The sequence below is a fragment of the Eptesicus fuscus genome, chromosome 11 (assembly GCF_027574615.1).
Source record: "Eptesicus fuscus isolate TK198812 chromosome 11, DD_ASM_mEF_20220401, whole genome shotgun sequence".
Taxonomy (NCBI): Eukaryota; Metazoa; Chordata; class Mammalia; order Chiroptera; family Vespertilionidae; genus Eptesicus; species Eptesicus fuscus.
This window is the reverse complement of record NC_072483.1, coordinates 49,044,138-49,059,389: the sequence shown is the minus strand read 5'-3', so window position 1 is coordinate 49,059,389 and position 15,252 is coordinate 49,044,138. Positions and strand designations below refer to the sequence as shown.

Here is a 15,252-nt window from a genome sequence, read left to right as displayed (position 1 = left end):
CGCTGGCATCATTGCTAAATAATACCTTTTCCTTCACAGGCATAACCTTTGAAGCAGATGAATCAATGCAAACAGACATCTCCCAATGTGCGGATGTCTTGAATAAGCCATCTTTAGCATCATTTTCTTTTGAGTATCAACTGAACAGTGAAGCCAAGGCGGGGGGCAACCCTCATTCACATTTGTGGGGGCACACTATTACCTTTTGCTGATCTGAGACTATATGGGACACTCAGAATACACAACAACATCAAAAACTTCAGTTTGGCTTAACGAAACAAGAAAGGAAAGCCATTCAGGTTACTTATTATTTTAGAGTTTGTTTCACATATACAATGCTGTGTTACTAAGTAATGAACACTTTCATAAAAAACTTTATTTCACACTTTTATACAAACATCCACAGGTATTTTCTAATCATGAATAATTTTACAATGCTAGTTAGTATAAAAATGTATCAAATGCGAATAGACCAGTGACTTGACTTGAGATGACATTTTTCACAACTATAGACGTAAAGACCACTAACTACATTCTTGTTTCTCTGTTGTTGAGCTCACCCTTGCACCCACCTCCCCACCCCTTTCCAAGGACATTCGTCTTTATAACAAGGGCCTATAAACGCGTTCAAAACATCAGCTTCTTAGCAACCTATGAAGCCAGTACATTGGGTTCCAAGTTACCTAAGCAAGAAACTGAGATTTTAAACGCTGTTATGACCTGTTCTCAATCAATTTTTGTAAACAAAATATCATTTGGAAAAAAGTATTTGTGAATGAAATTTCTAAAGTACAACTAGAGTAATGTTCTTAGTATCTTAAGGGTATAAGATTTCCAAAAAAGAAAAGAAGATTAAAACTCCAAAGCAACAATGGTACATAGCTGTATTTTGTTTTTAAAAGAATGAGACACAGCTTACATTACACCCAAACAAATTAGCACCAGGTTTGCTGTTGCTCCCCATATAACTTAACATTTTGAAGCAGAGTCATTTTTTTAAAATCCGGCTTTCATATCTATTCAATCTCTATTGAATGTATAGAATAATGTCTTCCTCCCCTCCTCCACTTTTATAATTAAAAAACAAGTTAAAGTTCTTGTTAGAGTAGTCCTAAAGTAATTTGGGGAATATAGATAAGGGAGGAAACACAGCAAAAAAATAGAACACTGACTCACATGACGTGATTCCAACAATATTTAAAACATAAAAGCCATGATGTTCTAATCTGACTTTTGGTATCGGGTATTCAGTAGTCTTCCACTGGATCGGATTGGATCCACCATAGGCACTCACCATTTCTTTCAAGTCCTGTATATACAGCAGTGAAAGGTCAAGAAACAAACCCCTTATTTCCAAGAGTTCCTGAAAGTTATAGCATAAAATTCAGAATTGTCACACAGGGCTCCAAACTCAAAAATATCCATTGTCTGTTCAGAATTAAACTTCTAACGGTTAATCCTATTTCTTAAACAAACCTTTTGGGTTTGGAGGGAGGGGGTAAAGGTAAGGGTTGTCACGAAGGAAGATGTTTTAATAACTTATCTGTAAATTATAACAACTCTCTGGTACATTTATAAAGCATTATTTTCTTTTTGCAGTAAATACTTTAGATCAAACCAATGACCTCCCACGTTCTAATTCTGATTGCTTACTCCAACCTGAAGGACAAACTGGAGAATCTTTGGCCTGTTAGTCAATAACAAAATGATTTGTAAAAAAGAAAAAATAAATACCATATACAAATAAGGATAACTAGCATTCAAGTCAGTTGCACCTGTGTGTTTTAGTGAAAAGGGAGAAGGAAACCTGGATGTCTTTGGTGTGAACAGGTATTCACACATCTAGGAAATGGAAAAAGATGGCAGGATGGCAACATCACCTTCTATTGCACATTTAATTTAAGATAGCACTTTAAATGGAAACACAGCTACCCCTACGGCATCGTCTTGCGATGGGGGACCGTTAACTTGCAGGTTCTCCAGTCCTACTGGGAAGAATGCTTGTGGAGGCAGCACCGACGGTCACTCTGCTGACACGGTGACCACGGGTGCCTTCTTCCAGTTACACTAGCAGGAGGATGTCAGATGAGCGCAACTGGGCGGGGCCTTCCCCGGCACGTGTGAGTCGGCCACACCAAAAACAAAGGCAACCCGGAAAGTTAAATTAAGGCAGTTAAAGAAAAATCCACTCCAACAGTCTTACATTTGGGCTGTGCAAAACAGGAGCCGTAGGCTACGTAACAATGTCCACAGCAGTTAAAACTGTCGGTTCGTACTATGGTGTAGTCTGTCTGAACTCAATAGTCAGGTGTCAGGCTTTTAAACCGTTTGGATTTCTGAGTTGGGGAATAAAAAAGCAGTTGGGGACTGTGACGCTCCTCTGGCCCCTAGGAGTAGCTTTCATTTTCATTCCACCTTGTGATCCACTGCTTTTTCTCCAGGTGATCGTTGTATTTTTCATCTTTGATCTCTCGCTCTTCTTTCGGGATCTTTACAGCTTGGTATCGGGGAATGCTTTCATCGTACCTAGAGCGTTTGAAGAATCCACACTGGAGAAGAGGGAAAGATAAACAGAAGCACATTTAGAAATCCCGAGGAAAGCAAGTGCACTAGCTGGGAATATCTAAGCTTTCTGTTCAGATAGGCCTACCTCTGGAAAGGAAAAAAGACATGGTTTTCTTTTCAGAAATAACTAATAGGTTGAAGATGTTAACAGCCAGTGGGGATAAATGGAAGAGGAAAATAGCTGTAAAACTGCAAGACAAGACCCTTTTGCCATATTGTCTTTACATTTGGAAACAATGTAAGCTATCTCCTCACTGAAATTTAAGTTTATGAAACAGTGCTTCCATTTTTTATAATCCCAATACTACCTGTAAAAGAGCTAACTTTTAGATCATTTTGAAGAACAATTTCTTTAGAGGCCATAAACCAAAGGTTATTTCATGCCCCTCTTCCACTAACGAAATGAAACTCAGGTCACAGATATTTTACAAGTGACAGTTTGGACATGTCAGTGTTCAAATGGGTCAGTGTCAGAGTCTTCTCTCCTCCGAGGCTCCGGGACGCACCCCCAGCTAGAAGGAGAATCCCACAGCCTGGGCGTGGTGCTGTGCTTCCCAAGCAAAGCCGTTTCGTTAACAAATCGGGGAGTAACTATCCTGCAATAAAATCAACGAGGTACCAACAGAGAGCTTAAGGGAAGTATCACCAGATTGAAATTCAGAGCGCTGCCTAACTTTTCCTTTTTAATGAATGTATATTTTATTCAATTAAAAAAATATTCAATATGATTCCAAGTAGATTTTTATTGAGAACATATCTAGGTATTTAAAAATCAAATTGAATATTTTAAATGAGTAAAATATATATGCCTTTTTTTATTTAAAAAAAGGATGTTTTCAATTTAAAAAATGCAGATTAATAGGATGAGGAAGCTACTTGGAATGGTTGATTAATTTGTTTATTACATGAACCCAACAGGAACAGAATGTTAATATTGAATTAATTTATGTTCTAAGAATGTCATGGGGCAAAATAAAATTACAGGTATAGTTATCACTGAATAAACAGGAATAACGGGCCAAGAAGTTTTGTTCTAAAGCCATTTCAACATGGACTCCTTTATTATTCTGTTCAAAAAAGCCAAAAGATCTACCTATTACAAAATGTGCTCTTGCCCCATTTAAACAAAGAAGGAAATTGAGGGTGATATGCAACAATTAAATGGAGATGTTGGGATCCACTGTGACAGTGCCACGGGAAGGGGCTGTCGGAGTAATTCTATCCTCTCACGCCCACAGAAATGGAAAAAGGAATCACCACCAATTCCTGTTTCCGTGGGTTTATAAATAAGACATGAACTTAAAATCAATTGAGACCCAAGGTGGAATCGAATCTCAAGAATATGAAACAAGGTCAAAGTCCATTGAAATAAAAACTGTCCGGAGCATTTTATACTAAATTTTGAATATTGAAGGTAACACTTTGGTAAAGAACTACCTTCTGAAACTGGCCGTAATGTCTACCATGCCAATAGTCACAGTTTGTTGCAATGGTCTTTGACCTGAGGTAGGTATGCAGGAAAGGAAGGTGCATGCTTAGCTAGCACAGAACAATTTCCGAGCAACAATAAACGCATTCCAAACCTTCCCCCATCTTTATAGCAAGGAGATACGAAGATGACAGTGAGAAAGTCCTCTCACCCAGAGAAACACTATGTTTCCAACATGCAAAGGGTTAATTGGGCAGTCAACGCAAGCATCCATCTGTAGGAAATTCCGAAATGGACAAGAAACCGGGAATGATTTCTCATGCACCTTTGAAATTCCATGGGATGCTGCATACTGTTAACACTATGTGGCAAACTGGGCTACTGAGCCTCCTCTTGTGTGTGTATAGATTTCAGTTTCTTCATTGCTATGGGTGATGTTTAACCACAACACAAAGTAACTCACCTGCAACAAATGACTCTGTGCATTTAAAACAAAACAAAATAGCTCTCAAGTGAAATAAATAAAACAATTCCAAGCAGGGCCAGCCAGTGTGGACATTTGGAAACATCTGTTAATGGGACACACATAGCAAGCTGTCGCTCTTAAGGTTAGCCACCACAACCATAGCAGGTCCCACAGCTAGCAATTGAAAAACATTGATCAATTACCAATTACAGAAGTAGGTCACTACTAGGCATCAGAAGTAAGCCTTTCTTTATCAGACGGCTGAGCATGGATCTCAGCCTTGTGATAGGTGGCATCATAATGATCTTTCTTATTTCTCTTGAAGAAACCACACTACAAGGAAGCAAGGTATTTAGTCAGTTTCACAGGAGAACTAAACAAAAGAAAATCTCAGATTGTCACCTGATTTCTATTCACAGCTCGTTTACGAAGAGACCACTAATGGGTCAACCGAAAGCGAACAGCCACTGCACTGTGTTACTTTCGGGCAGCAATCAACCCAGCTCTACTACCATGGGTCTCTGGTCAAACATTTATACGGATGATATTAGTCAGCTAATCGACTTTTCTATTTGTAACAGAAATCACGAAGACAAAAATCATCCTAAAAGGGAAAATACATGCACATCTGATTATAGGTTTGGGTGGGTTTTTTCTCTTCCAGAAAAATATGGACCCTAAAATAGGTAGGTAGCACAAATCCAAATAAAACAGAGAGACACTGTATTTTTTCAGCTTTTCACAGTAAAAATGCCATCTATTTGAGGCCTTTGAATTTGTGGGGTGAATCAGAATATAAATTCAAATAAACCATCATGAAAGAATGATGACAGTCGGTTTCCCAAACTCTGGGCCACCGTGTAAGGTTAGGTACTCCAAATGAGCATTAAAATGTAATTCCACTTTCTACTATAATTTCCTCCATCCAACAATGAGAATTTTCTCTATTTACTTTAGTTCACAAGGCCATGGAACTGCCCTCCAAAATATAACTTGGTCGAATAAATCTCTGCCCTCCCGAAAAATTCTGCTTCCAAGTCTGGCAACTCATGAAGGTAAAACTCCAGATCTGCTTTGTACAATATGGTAGCTACCAACTGACTACATGTTGCTACTCAGATTTAAATTAAATTTAATTTAAAAGTCAATACCGCCATTGCACTAGCCGTATTTCAAGAGCTCAACAGCCACATGTGACTAGTGACTGCCATATTGGATAGTGCAGCCTCGGAATATGTCCACCATTACAGAAAGTTTTACTGGGCAGTGCTGATGTAGACTATGTATCCTGATGTTTATTTGTGACTCTCAATTTAATACACAGTGAACACTCCTTACAAACTTAGGGAACCAAGAGCTCCAGTCCTGTCTCCAACTTGGCAACCTACATAATATCCATGGACATGAGCATCTTAATTTGCAAAATGAAGGCGACTGGACCAGCCCGGAGGACTTTTCTCTCTTACCTCCAAAAAAAATCCTATGTAGAACCCCAATATTTAAAGCAGATACAATTCGGGGGGATGTTGGTCTTAGCCTCACCTACTTAGTCATGGCACCTATGTGGATGTGCAAAATCCAACTTAAAGGACACTGAACTCAAGTCCTTTCTGGCCCTAAAATTCTATGACTTTAACACATAAAAACAAACAGTTCAGTTTCAAAAAGAAGAGTATCTGCAAGGGTTGTAGATATTTCGAGTTCACTTGTAAGTTGGAATACTTTAGAACTTACAAAAAAAAAGAACCGATGAGATCATCTAATCTAACCCACTTATTAACAGCTAAGGCAACCCAGTATCCCAAGGAGGTGAAATGATTTGCCCAAGATTATACAGCTTGGATTTCTTAACTCTCAACCAATTGCTCAGTGGTTGAGTGTCGACTTATGAACCAGGAGGTTATGGTTTGATTCCCGGTCAGAGCACAGACCCGGGGATGCAGGTTCGATCCCCAGTGTGGAGCATGTAGGAGAAAGCTGATCAATGATTCTCTCTCATTGATGTTTCTATCTCTCTCTCCCTCTTCCTCTCTGAAATCAATAAAAAATATATTAAAATAAATATGCTAACTTATATGTGAAAAACACCAAAATTTATACCTCTAAGAAACTTTACTTTAAACACAAAGTATTAGATAGATGTGCAGGTATTTGTTGTAAAATTTCAAGTTTGCTGTTAAAGTTTCATAATAAAATGTTGGGAAGGGAAGAGGAATCAATGAAAAGAAATAATATATATATATACCTATATTCACACACACTATCAGTGTGAATTCACTTTTTAAAAACATGAAGTGAAGTTTATAATCACGAAATTCAAATGCCAGGTATCACTTACCTTCCATAATAAAAGAACTAATAGAGCAAGCATCAAAATCCCCGCAAGAATGGCCACGAGGATGATCCACCAAGGAACCCCCGAGTGCTGAGCTGCCGTCTTGGAGGGAAACACAGTCACACGGACCTAGGGCCACACAAGGGGACACACAATCACAAAACGGAAGACAGTCGACACCAGGAATGTGTCCGGACACACCTCGGACAATGCAGCCCGTGGAAGGATGAGACGCCTTTTTGGTGCAAGATCCTCTCCTTTAATAATGGACTATCGCTTCTTTTCCTAGAACCTGGAAGATGCTGGCTTATGTTTTGACAACATGTGTATTTCTTTGCCAACAAAAGTAGATAAATTGTATAATCATCATTCAACATCAAGCTACAGGTTATCAATACACAGCCAAGTCTGTTCCACCTTCATAACCTGCTATCTTTTTGAGAACGATCATGCTTTTTAAAAATTCGTTTTCAGCGATGAAAACAATAGGGCCAGTTTATGCACAATTAGCCTACATTTGTCACTCAGATTTTGAAGATGTTGTGAAATATAAACACGGGTGGAGCTGCATGACTGATCCTGTTACTGGAGAACTGGATGGGTGGAATTTCTCTGTTGGTAGTAGAAGAGAGGTTCTTACGAGATCTTGAGAAAAAAGAACTTTCTAAGACTCGCATGGAGACTTATTTGTGTGAAGTTATATCCCTTGGTTTCAAAAGTCCCATTTCCCTTAAACCAGTCCTGGTAAAGGTGTAGCTGGTCAGCAGGGCTGGAAGCAAAGCCAGTGTCCAGTTTCCTTTCCATGGTGGAGTTAAGTCTGGCATAGCATCAGGCTAATCACCGTCCATTAGTCCATTGTGTGCGGGGTCGACATGGCTGTGGGCCGTGTGGGTGAGTGCAGAGCGTGAGAGCACACCCCTACTACAAGAGTCCCAAGAGAGCCAGAGGGCCAAGAGCGGGAATCCCTTTGTGCAGGAGCTTATGTTGCTCAGATATCACATCCTCGCAGTGGCCACGCCTACTCTGGCCAGTGACCTACTCCCAGACCTTACTGGACATGGGTCTATTCTTCCTTTGCCCAGTCCCTTCCCCAGGATCTGCAGGGAGCAGACCTGGAGAGTGTAAAACTGCAGCTTTCTGGCACGAATGGCTTGCCTATATTATCTGGCCTTCCCTTTGCTCCTTTCCCGTTAATTAATTAAAAACTTGGTTAATTACAACAGTATCATTACCATTTTAACTTTTCCTTAGGATAGCAAACGCAGGACTCTAGAGAGCAATAAAATATCCTAAAATGGCTTGGTGCCATCTTCTACAACAATATGTATGGATAGTTTAGACCCTGGATTCATTGGTAGTTGGCAAATACCAATTAAAGAGAAATGGTGTTCATTTAGAAATCTAAGAAGTTGCTTATGGAAATTCACAACAACTTGGTTAATGTGAGTTTAGAATTCAAGTGAATTTTTGTGATGCCAGGAGAAGACCTGGTGATTGCTACACCTATGGTTTTGTAAACTATACTGATTGGAATTTGATCACTTTATAATTTCTGCTATTTTGGAGGTAAGAGAATAAAGAGTACACAAAACTTAGAGGGGCCATTTAACTTCTGAGAAGTATTTGAGTCAAATAGTCTACATGCGCATGGAACACTAAGTGTTGGCTAAAAATGTTTCTATACTGTGCTTCAATATTTCTAAGTTATCATTATTTTTTAATGTCTTCATTAATGTACTTCCCTTTCTACTTACACCTGAAAACACCTATCAGTCCCTTCTGACTCAGACAATACTTAAAAAAGCAAGAGAACTGCTTTTCTTTAAACATTCAGTGGGAAGGATCACATTCAGAGTTCCCAGCCAGCTATACCGACTGTAACGGGCAGGCGTAAACACCTTATCAGCGCCCCGGTTTCCTGTTTTGCTTTCAGTGAGGTTTCACTCTAGCTCCCAGCCCCAGAGGGGACCTCAGAGCTCACTTCCCCTCACCGCCCTTCCTCCCACTGGTGTCCCAGCTGTTAGGAAAAAAACAACCCTTCCTTAAGACTACTGGTTCTAACACAGATTAGCCATAAAGAAGGGGAGAAAGAATGAGGAGAGACCAGTGAAGGATAATATGGTTAATGTGACTTGTAAACTGACTAGTCTAAACAAGACAGAAAGAGCATTTCAGCTAGCCTGTGCTGAAGCCCATTGGCCTTCGATTCCCTTGTATCCAGCACAGCGAAGGCGCACCGTGTGTCCTTGGGGGCCAGGTGACAATCTGGAAGAGCCATTCTCATTTGAAGAGTAAGTTCTGATAAAACTGGAGGTGGAGAGTGGAGACTGGTCTATGCCCGGGAGAATCAACCTTATTACGACCACACTGTATATTTACCAAAGCCTCTTAAACAGCCGGTAATAGGGGGAAATCACTCCCACAAAAGGCAGCAACCCAACAGCATCCTGGCTGAACAAGGTAGCTTCTGACTTTGCAGCCTAGGGTGGCAGGATGGACAGGTGGGAATCCAGGTGAGAGTGCTAAGCCCCCCGAGTCTGGCTAACATGGTATCCAGAACTTGGAGCCTTATAGAAACTGCAAAACAACTCACTGGACAAAGACTGCGTGCGAGGACCAGGACCGAAGGCAGGGGCTGGGCTCCCCATTTCAAGGGCAAACTAGCTCTACAAACCCCGTCTGTGCAAGGCCTCGCTGGGGACCAGGGAGGTGAGAGGCCAGTGAGCAAGACTTTGTTTGTTTGCTTCCATTGTCAATGGAAGGGTTTTTGGTTTCTGTATGAGGACAGGCACCCGCCAGCTGGGATTAGGAGGAAGGAAGAGCTGGCCTTAGAATCAGGTAAGGGGAGACCATCCCGGGGCTGCCATTCCCGGGGCTCCGGGGAGCCTTTCTCATCTCGCCACAGCAGCTTGTACTGATGGACAGCAACAGGTTCAGGTGAGCAGAAATTATTCCAACTCCAAAACCAGTATTCTTTTCGGTTTCATTAAAACCGAGGCATTTCCCTGGGGATGATGACCTCATCCCCATGTGCCTGTAAAAGGAAAGGGCTTAAGCTCCGCTGACACGTTGAATTCCCCCACCAGCGAGCAGTGCTTCGACCCCAGCAGCCTGCCCACTGCGAAATGCCTCCCTCCATCACGCTGCAAGCGAATGCCCTCCAGTCCTGCTGAGCATCAGTATGAATCACCTGAGGAAGGAATTTTCGTACCTTTTATAAAACTCTCTATTAAAGACACATCCCCCTTAGAGAATGTTGCTCCGATCAGAAATCCACCTTACAAAAGGATCCACCTCAAGTTCTTCTCTGAATTCAGAGCCCAAAAATAGAAAATCACATTCCCCTGAAACATGATGTGTCCGCCTTTTTACCTATCGTATTTCCTTCTCTCCTTGGCAGCTCCGATCCTCTCTTCCTACTTCCTTAGGAATGAAGTGCGGAATGTAAGTAAACCAATAAACAACTCCCCCGCTCCTGTGGCTTACTTCATCAGCTTCCCCTTCTCCCAGACCACAGATCCTGAGCAGCGGTGATTCTATTAAAATACAGCGTGCGGGGCAGCACCTTAAGGCACTATCGGATTTCTCCTTAACAGGGTAGCAGTGCTGTGAAATGAGCGCCAAGGCCCCGTCCTGGGCCCGGGGCCCGGGGCAGCGGGGAGAGGCCAGGGGGTTTTGCCCCGAGTGCCGACGGGGGCCCGTCTCACCTGAGTGCCTGCGTGCGGCAGCTTGATGTTCTCGGTGGCAGCAGTGACGTCAATGGAGGCCCGCACGAGAATGTCCAGGTAGTTCATCTTAGAGTACTCCTGTGTGGAGACAGTTAGCGAATGCGTTAGGGAAGTGAGGGATGTCCTAGGAGGTGGCAGAGGGCGTCCGGAGGCAGCCTCCCAGCGGCCACACCTCTAGAAACGTGCTGTTCCACAACCTGGAGCGCAGGAGCACCGAGGCCTTGCTGTCCAGCCCCCGCAGCGGGCACCTGATGTTCACGCAGTTCACGTTGACGCTGCAGTTCTGGGAGGGGAGGGAGGCAGGGGTTAGAACCCAAGGGCTCGGGGGGAGACCTCCCCCCCATCCTCCGTCAGATCGCAGCTCTTGAGAAATACTTACAAGGGTCTGGTATTTCCTTTCAGCAAACAATGAAAATTTCCTGCTATCGTCAATCTGTTTTTCGGCAATTTCCCGTTTCCTTCTGGAGTTGTGCGACTCCTGAAAGGAATTACATCCCAAATCATTCCACTTAACATACTTCTCTGTCATGAGTTGCAACCTCCTGAGTACTCCCTCCCAAATGACGACAAATTCGCGGAGTCCACAGTATTTGCCCTTCTCCTGTCACCAAAGGTGCAGAGTTCATTTAAGTGTAAAAATCTGCAGGTGTTATTACCTCACTTCAAGTTTACTGATTTGGGTCATTAATTCCCACTCTGACCTTAAAACCCAGGGAGAGAAAGAGGCTTTCTTGGTTCCGTCTCCCCACCGAACTGTGAGCATCCTAAGACAGGGGTCAAATCTCATTCCTGTATCCCTACCACCAGGTGGGTACCTAACACAGGGTGAAAAGTCAGCAGGTCTTGAATGAGAATAAACAGAGAAAGAAGCAAAAAGAACTAGCATGTGACTTAGTCAACGTAGAGTACTGAAAACTAAGCCTTGTAGGAAGTTTTAAAATTGCCCTTTCCTTACAATAAGGATTAGGAATCCTGGATCATCTTATTTCTCAAAATCAATGAATAAAGGATCATTCTTTTTATATATATATATATATATTTTTTTTTTTATTGATTTTTTACAAAGAGGAAGAGAGAGGGATAGAGAGTTAGAAACATCGATGAGAGAGAAACATCAATCAGCTGCCTCATGCACACCCCCTACTGGGGATGTGCCCGCAACCAAGGTACATGCCCTTGACCGGAATCGAACCTGGGACCCTTGAGTCCGCAGGCCGACGCTCTATCCACTGAGCCAAACCGGTTTCAGCAAGGATCATTCTATAAACCAGCAGCCATGAACACCGATCACACCCAGTCACCTTAGAACTTAAGGTAGAAGAAACAGACATTCACGAACACGAACACAGTAAATCTTCACCACCCTGGAGTGTAAGTGATAAACCGGGGACGTGAGTGTGGGGCAGGAGAGGAAAGAGCTACATGCGACGGCTCTGAAAGCAAGCAGAGCTGAATGCTGAATCTGCCTCTTAAAGGCGGAGAGACTGAGGAAGTTATTGTTCTCTCTGAGTCTCCATCTCCTCAGCCATGAACTGAAGGGAAGAAGGCTGTTCTCGCGGGACTAGCAGGAGATGAAATGAGAAAGTGCAAACAAAATGCCCAGCACAGTGCCCAAGACTCAACAAGCACTCAACACACATTTACTGTTTTAAGAAACAAGAATGAAAGGCTTTTGCGGTCACTTGCTAAGGTGCCAGTACCTTTAGGAATGAGTTTTATTCTGCCGGGAGGTAACCCTGTCGACACGCCAGCACATGGGTTTCCTCAGGAAAGTAGTGGGTTTCCCCTCAGAAGTCAGCGTCTCCCTTCTTATCTACGGAGACGTGAGGTAAACCCACCAACATACCTTTAGGTTCAGAAGGTTTATTTCACTCCGAGGCTCACAAGCTATCTTTTCCAATCCTTTGGATTCTACTTTCACCAAATAGAGCAACCATTTGCCGTTGCTGATTTCTTTCGGCCACTGGATGTTCAAGGTTGCTGTGCCCAGGTTTTTAAGAGGCTTGCCCAAGTTAATAACCTGTTAGGAAACAATGCGTGTTATCTCCATGCAACTGTTGTGACAGAATTAAGTAGCAGCTATTTTCAAAAGAAAACAAACAGAATACGTGGCATAATCACACAACAAAAGCAAAAGCTCCAAAATTAGACTATAGATAGGGTATTCAAAATAGAGATTTGTGCTTAAAAGATTCTAGTCACTAAAAATTGGAGAGAGAAAAAAAAAAAAGTCAAAGAGAAATGATGGTTCATTCAATCCAGGAACAGCTGCAGTGTGCGACAGGTTATTGGGTACAAATACACCCTGCTCTCCACGTGTCCGGGGACAGTCACGTGTGACTGGCTCTGTAACCACCCTGTTTGGCAGGTGACAAGGTCCGTGCCGTGGCAGTGCACCAACCACCTGCTTCTGGGAAACCCCACCTACTGAAAAAATGAAGCTGCCTCTGTCCTGGACCACCCTCGGGAGGTGTGGGATAGCACATGGGAGACTGAGTAAAACCCTGATGGCAGCCACAAATCTATGAGGCCACGCTGCAGGCGGAGCAACTTCCTGCAGCAGAAGCTAGAAGAGGGACGAGCCCTCTCCTCTGCCTGTGTGGGGGATGAGCCCTCTCCTCTGCCTGTGTGGGGGACGAGCCCTCTCCTCTGCCTGTGTGGGGACGAGCCCTCTCCTCTGCCTGTGTGGGGGACGAGCCCTCTGCCTGTTTGGAGGACGAGCCCTCTGCCTGTGTGGGGACGAGCCTTCTGCCTGTGTGGGGGACGAGCCCTCTGCCTGTTTGGAGGACGAGCCCTCTGCCTGTGTGGGGACGAGCCCTCTCCTCTGCCTGTGTGGAGGATGAGCCCTCTCCTCTGCCTGTGTGGGGGATGAGCCCTCTCCTCTGCCTGTGTGGGGGACCAGCCTTCTCCTCTGCCTGTGTGGGGGACGAGCCCTCTCCTCTGCCTGTGTGGAGGATGAGCCCTCTCCTCTGCCTGTGTGGAGGATGAGCCCTCTCCTCTGCCTGTGTGGAGGATGAGCCCTCTCCTCTGCCTGTGTGGAGGATGAGCCCTCTCCTCTGCCTGTGTGGAGGATGAGCTCTCTCCTCTGCCTGTGTGGGGACCAGCCTTCTCCTCTGCCTGTGTGGGGGATGAGCCCTCTCCTCTGCCTGTGTGGGGACGAGCCCTCTCCTCTGCCTGTGTGGGGGACGAGCCCTCTCCTCTGCCTGTGTGGGGGACGAGCCCTCTCCTCTGCCTGTGTGGGGGACGAGCCCTCTCCTCTGCCTGTGTGGGGGATGAGCCCTCTCCTCTGCCTGTGTGGGGGACGAGCCCTCTCCTCTGCCTGTGTGGGGGACGAGCCCTCCCCTCTGCCTGTGTGGGGAACGAGCCCTCTCCTCTGCCTGTGTGGGGGACGAGCCCTCTCCTCTGCCTGTGTGGGGGACGAGCCCTCTCCTCTGCCTGTGTGGGGGACGAGCCCTCTCCTCTGCCTGTGTGGGGGACGAGCCCTCTCCTCTGCCTGTGTGGGGGACAGCCCTCTGCCTGTGTGGGGGATGAGCCCTCTCCTCTGCCTGTGTGGGGGATGAGCCCTCTCCTCTGCCTGTGTGGAGGATGAGCCCTCTCCTCTGCCTGTGTGGGGGACGAGCCCTCTCCTCTGCCTGTGTGGAGGATGAGCCTCTGCCTGTGTGGGGGACGAGCCCTCTGCCTGTGTGGAGGACGAGCCCTCTGCCTGTGTGGGGGACGAGCCCTCTCCTCTGCCTGTGTGGAGGATGAGCCCTCTCCTCTGCCTGTGTGGAGGATGAGCCCTCTCCTCTGCCTGTGTGGAGGATGAGCCCTCTCCTCTGCCTGTTTGGAGGACGAGCCCTCTGCCTGTGTGGGGACGAGCCCTCTCCTCTGCCTGTGTGGGGGACGAGCCCTCTGCCTGTGTGGGGGATGAGCCCTCTCCTCTGCCTGTGTGGGGGACGAGCCCTCTCCTCTGCCTGTGTGGGGGACAGCCCTCTGCCTGTGTGGGGGATGAGCCCTCTCCTCTGCCTGTGTGGGGGATGAGCCCTCTCCTCTGCCTGTGTGGGGGACGAGCCCTCTCCTCTGCCTGTGTGGGGGACGAGCCCTCTCCTCTGCCTGTGTGGGGGACGAGCCCTCTCCTCTGCCTGTGTGGGGGACGAGCCCTCTCCTCTGCCTGTGTGGGGGAAGAGCCCTCTCCTCTGCCTGTGTGGGGGACGAGCCCTCTCCTCTGCCTGTGTGGGGGATGAGCCCTCTCCTCTGCCTGTGTGGGGGACAGCCCTCTGCCTGTGTGGGGGATGAGCCCTCTCCTCTGCCTGTGTGGGGGACGAGCCCTCTCCTCTGCCTGTGTGGGGGACTGCTCCGGAACCCAGACCTCTCTCAGCCACACCTGCAGAAGCCTCTCAGCCACCACCGCCTGTCACAGCCATGTCTGTCGGGCTGAGAGCCGCACAGAGAATTCAGCCTGGACCTGCTGGAGCAGGGGTGAGCTCATTCCTGCCATTTCTGTCATTCACCTCAACAGTGGTCACTATACTTTCAGGAACATGATTTCAGCCACAAAGATCCGAAACCCGCATGTCTTATGAGCCAGCTCTGTACCGTGCGCTCATGTGCATCCACCTGGGCTGCGAGCCGCTGTGCGTGCTGACCTGGGCTTGGGAAAGGGGAGTGGGCATGAACCACAGCAGTAAGAGAGATGGCCTTAAACAGAGGAGGGATCACAGCACATTCTAAAGCCAAATAAAAGTCACTT

The 15,252-nt window shown here is 45.6% G+C and overlaps 1 protein-coding gene across 3 annotated transcripts in view; it reads right to left on the bottom strand.

Annotated features, from left to right (window-relative positions):
* Positions 1-356: 356 nt before the first annotated feature.
* The window catches only part of ITGA6 (integrin subunit alpha 6), a 67,681-nt gene continuing 52,785 nt past the window's right edge, over positions 357-15,252 (bottom strand). For 2 of the 3 annotated variants that reach the window (XM_028140961.2, XM_008138557.3), the window contains 6 exons: positions 12,370-12,543; positions 10,903-11,001; positions 10,696-10,806; positions 10,503-10,601; positions 6,799-6,924; positions 357-2,549 (listed from right to left, as the gene is read on the bottom strand). In XM_028140961.2, coding sequence (XP_027996762.2) covers positions 2,388-2,549; positions 6,799-6,924; positions 10,503-10,601; positions 10,696-10,806; positions 10,903-11,001; positions 12,370-12,543 — 771 coding nt within the window. In that variant the 3' untranslated portion in view covers positions 357-2,387. Of the gene's footprint in view, positions 2,550-4,663; positions 4,794-6,798; positions 6,925-10,502; positions 10,602-10,695; positions 10,807-10,902; positions 11,002-12,369; positions 12,544-15,252 lie in introns of all 3 variants that reach the window. The other variant, XM_008138558.3, reaches the window with a different exon arrangement.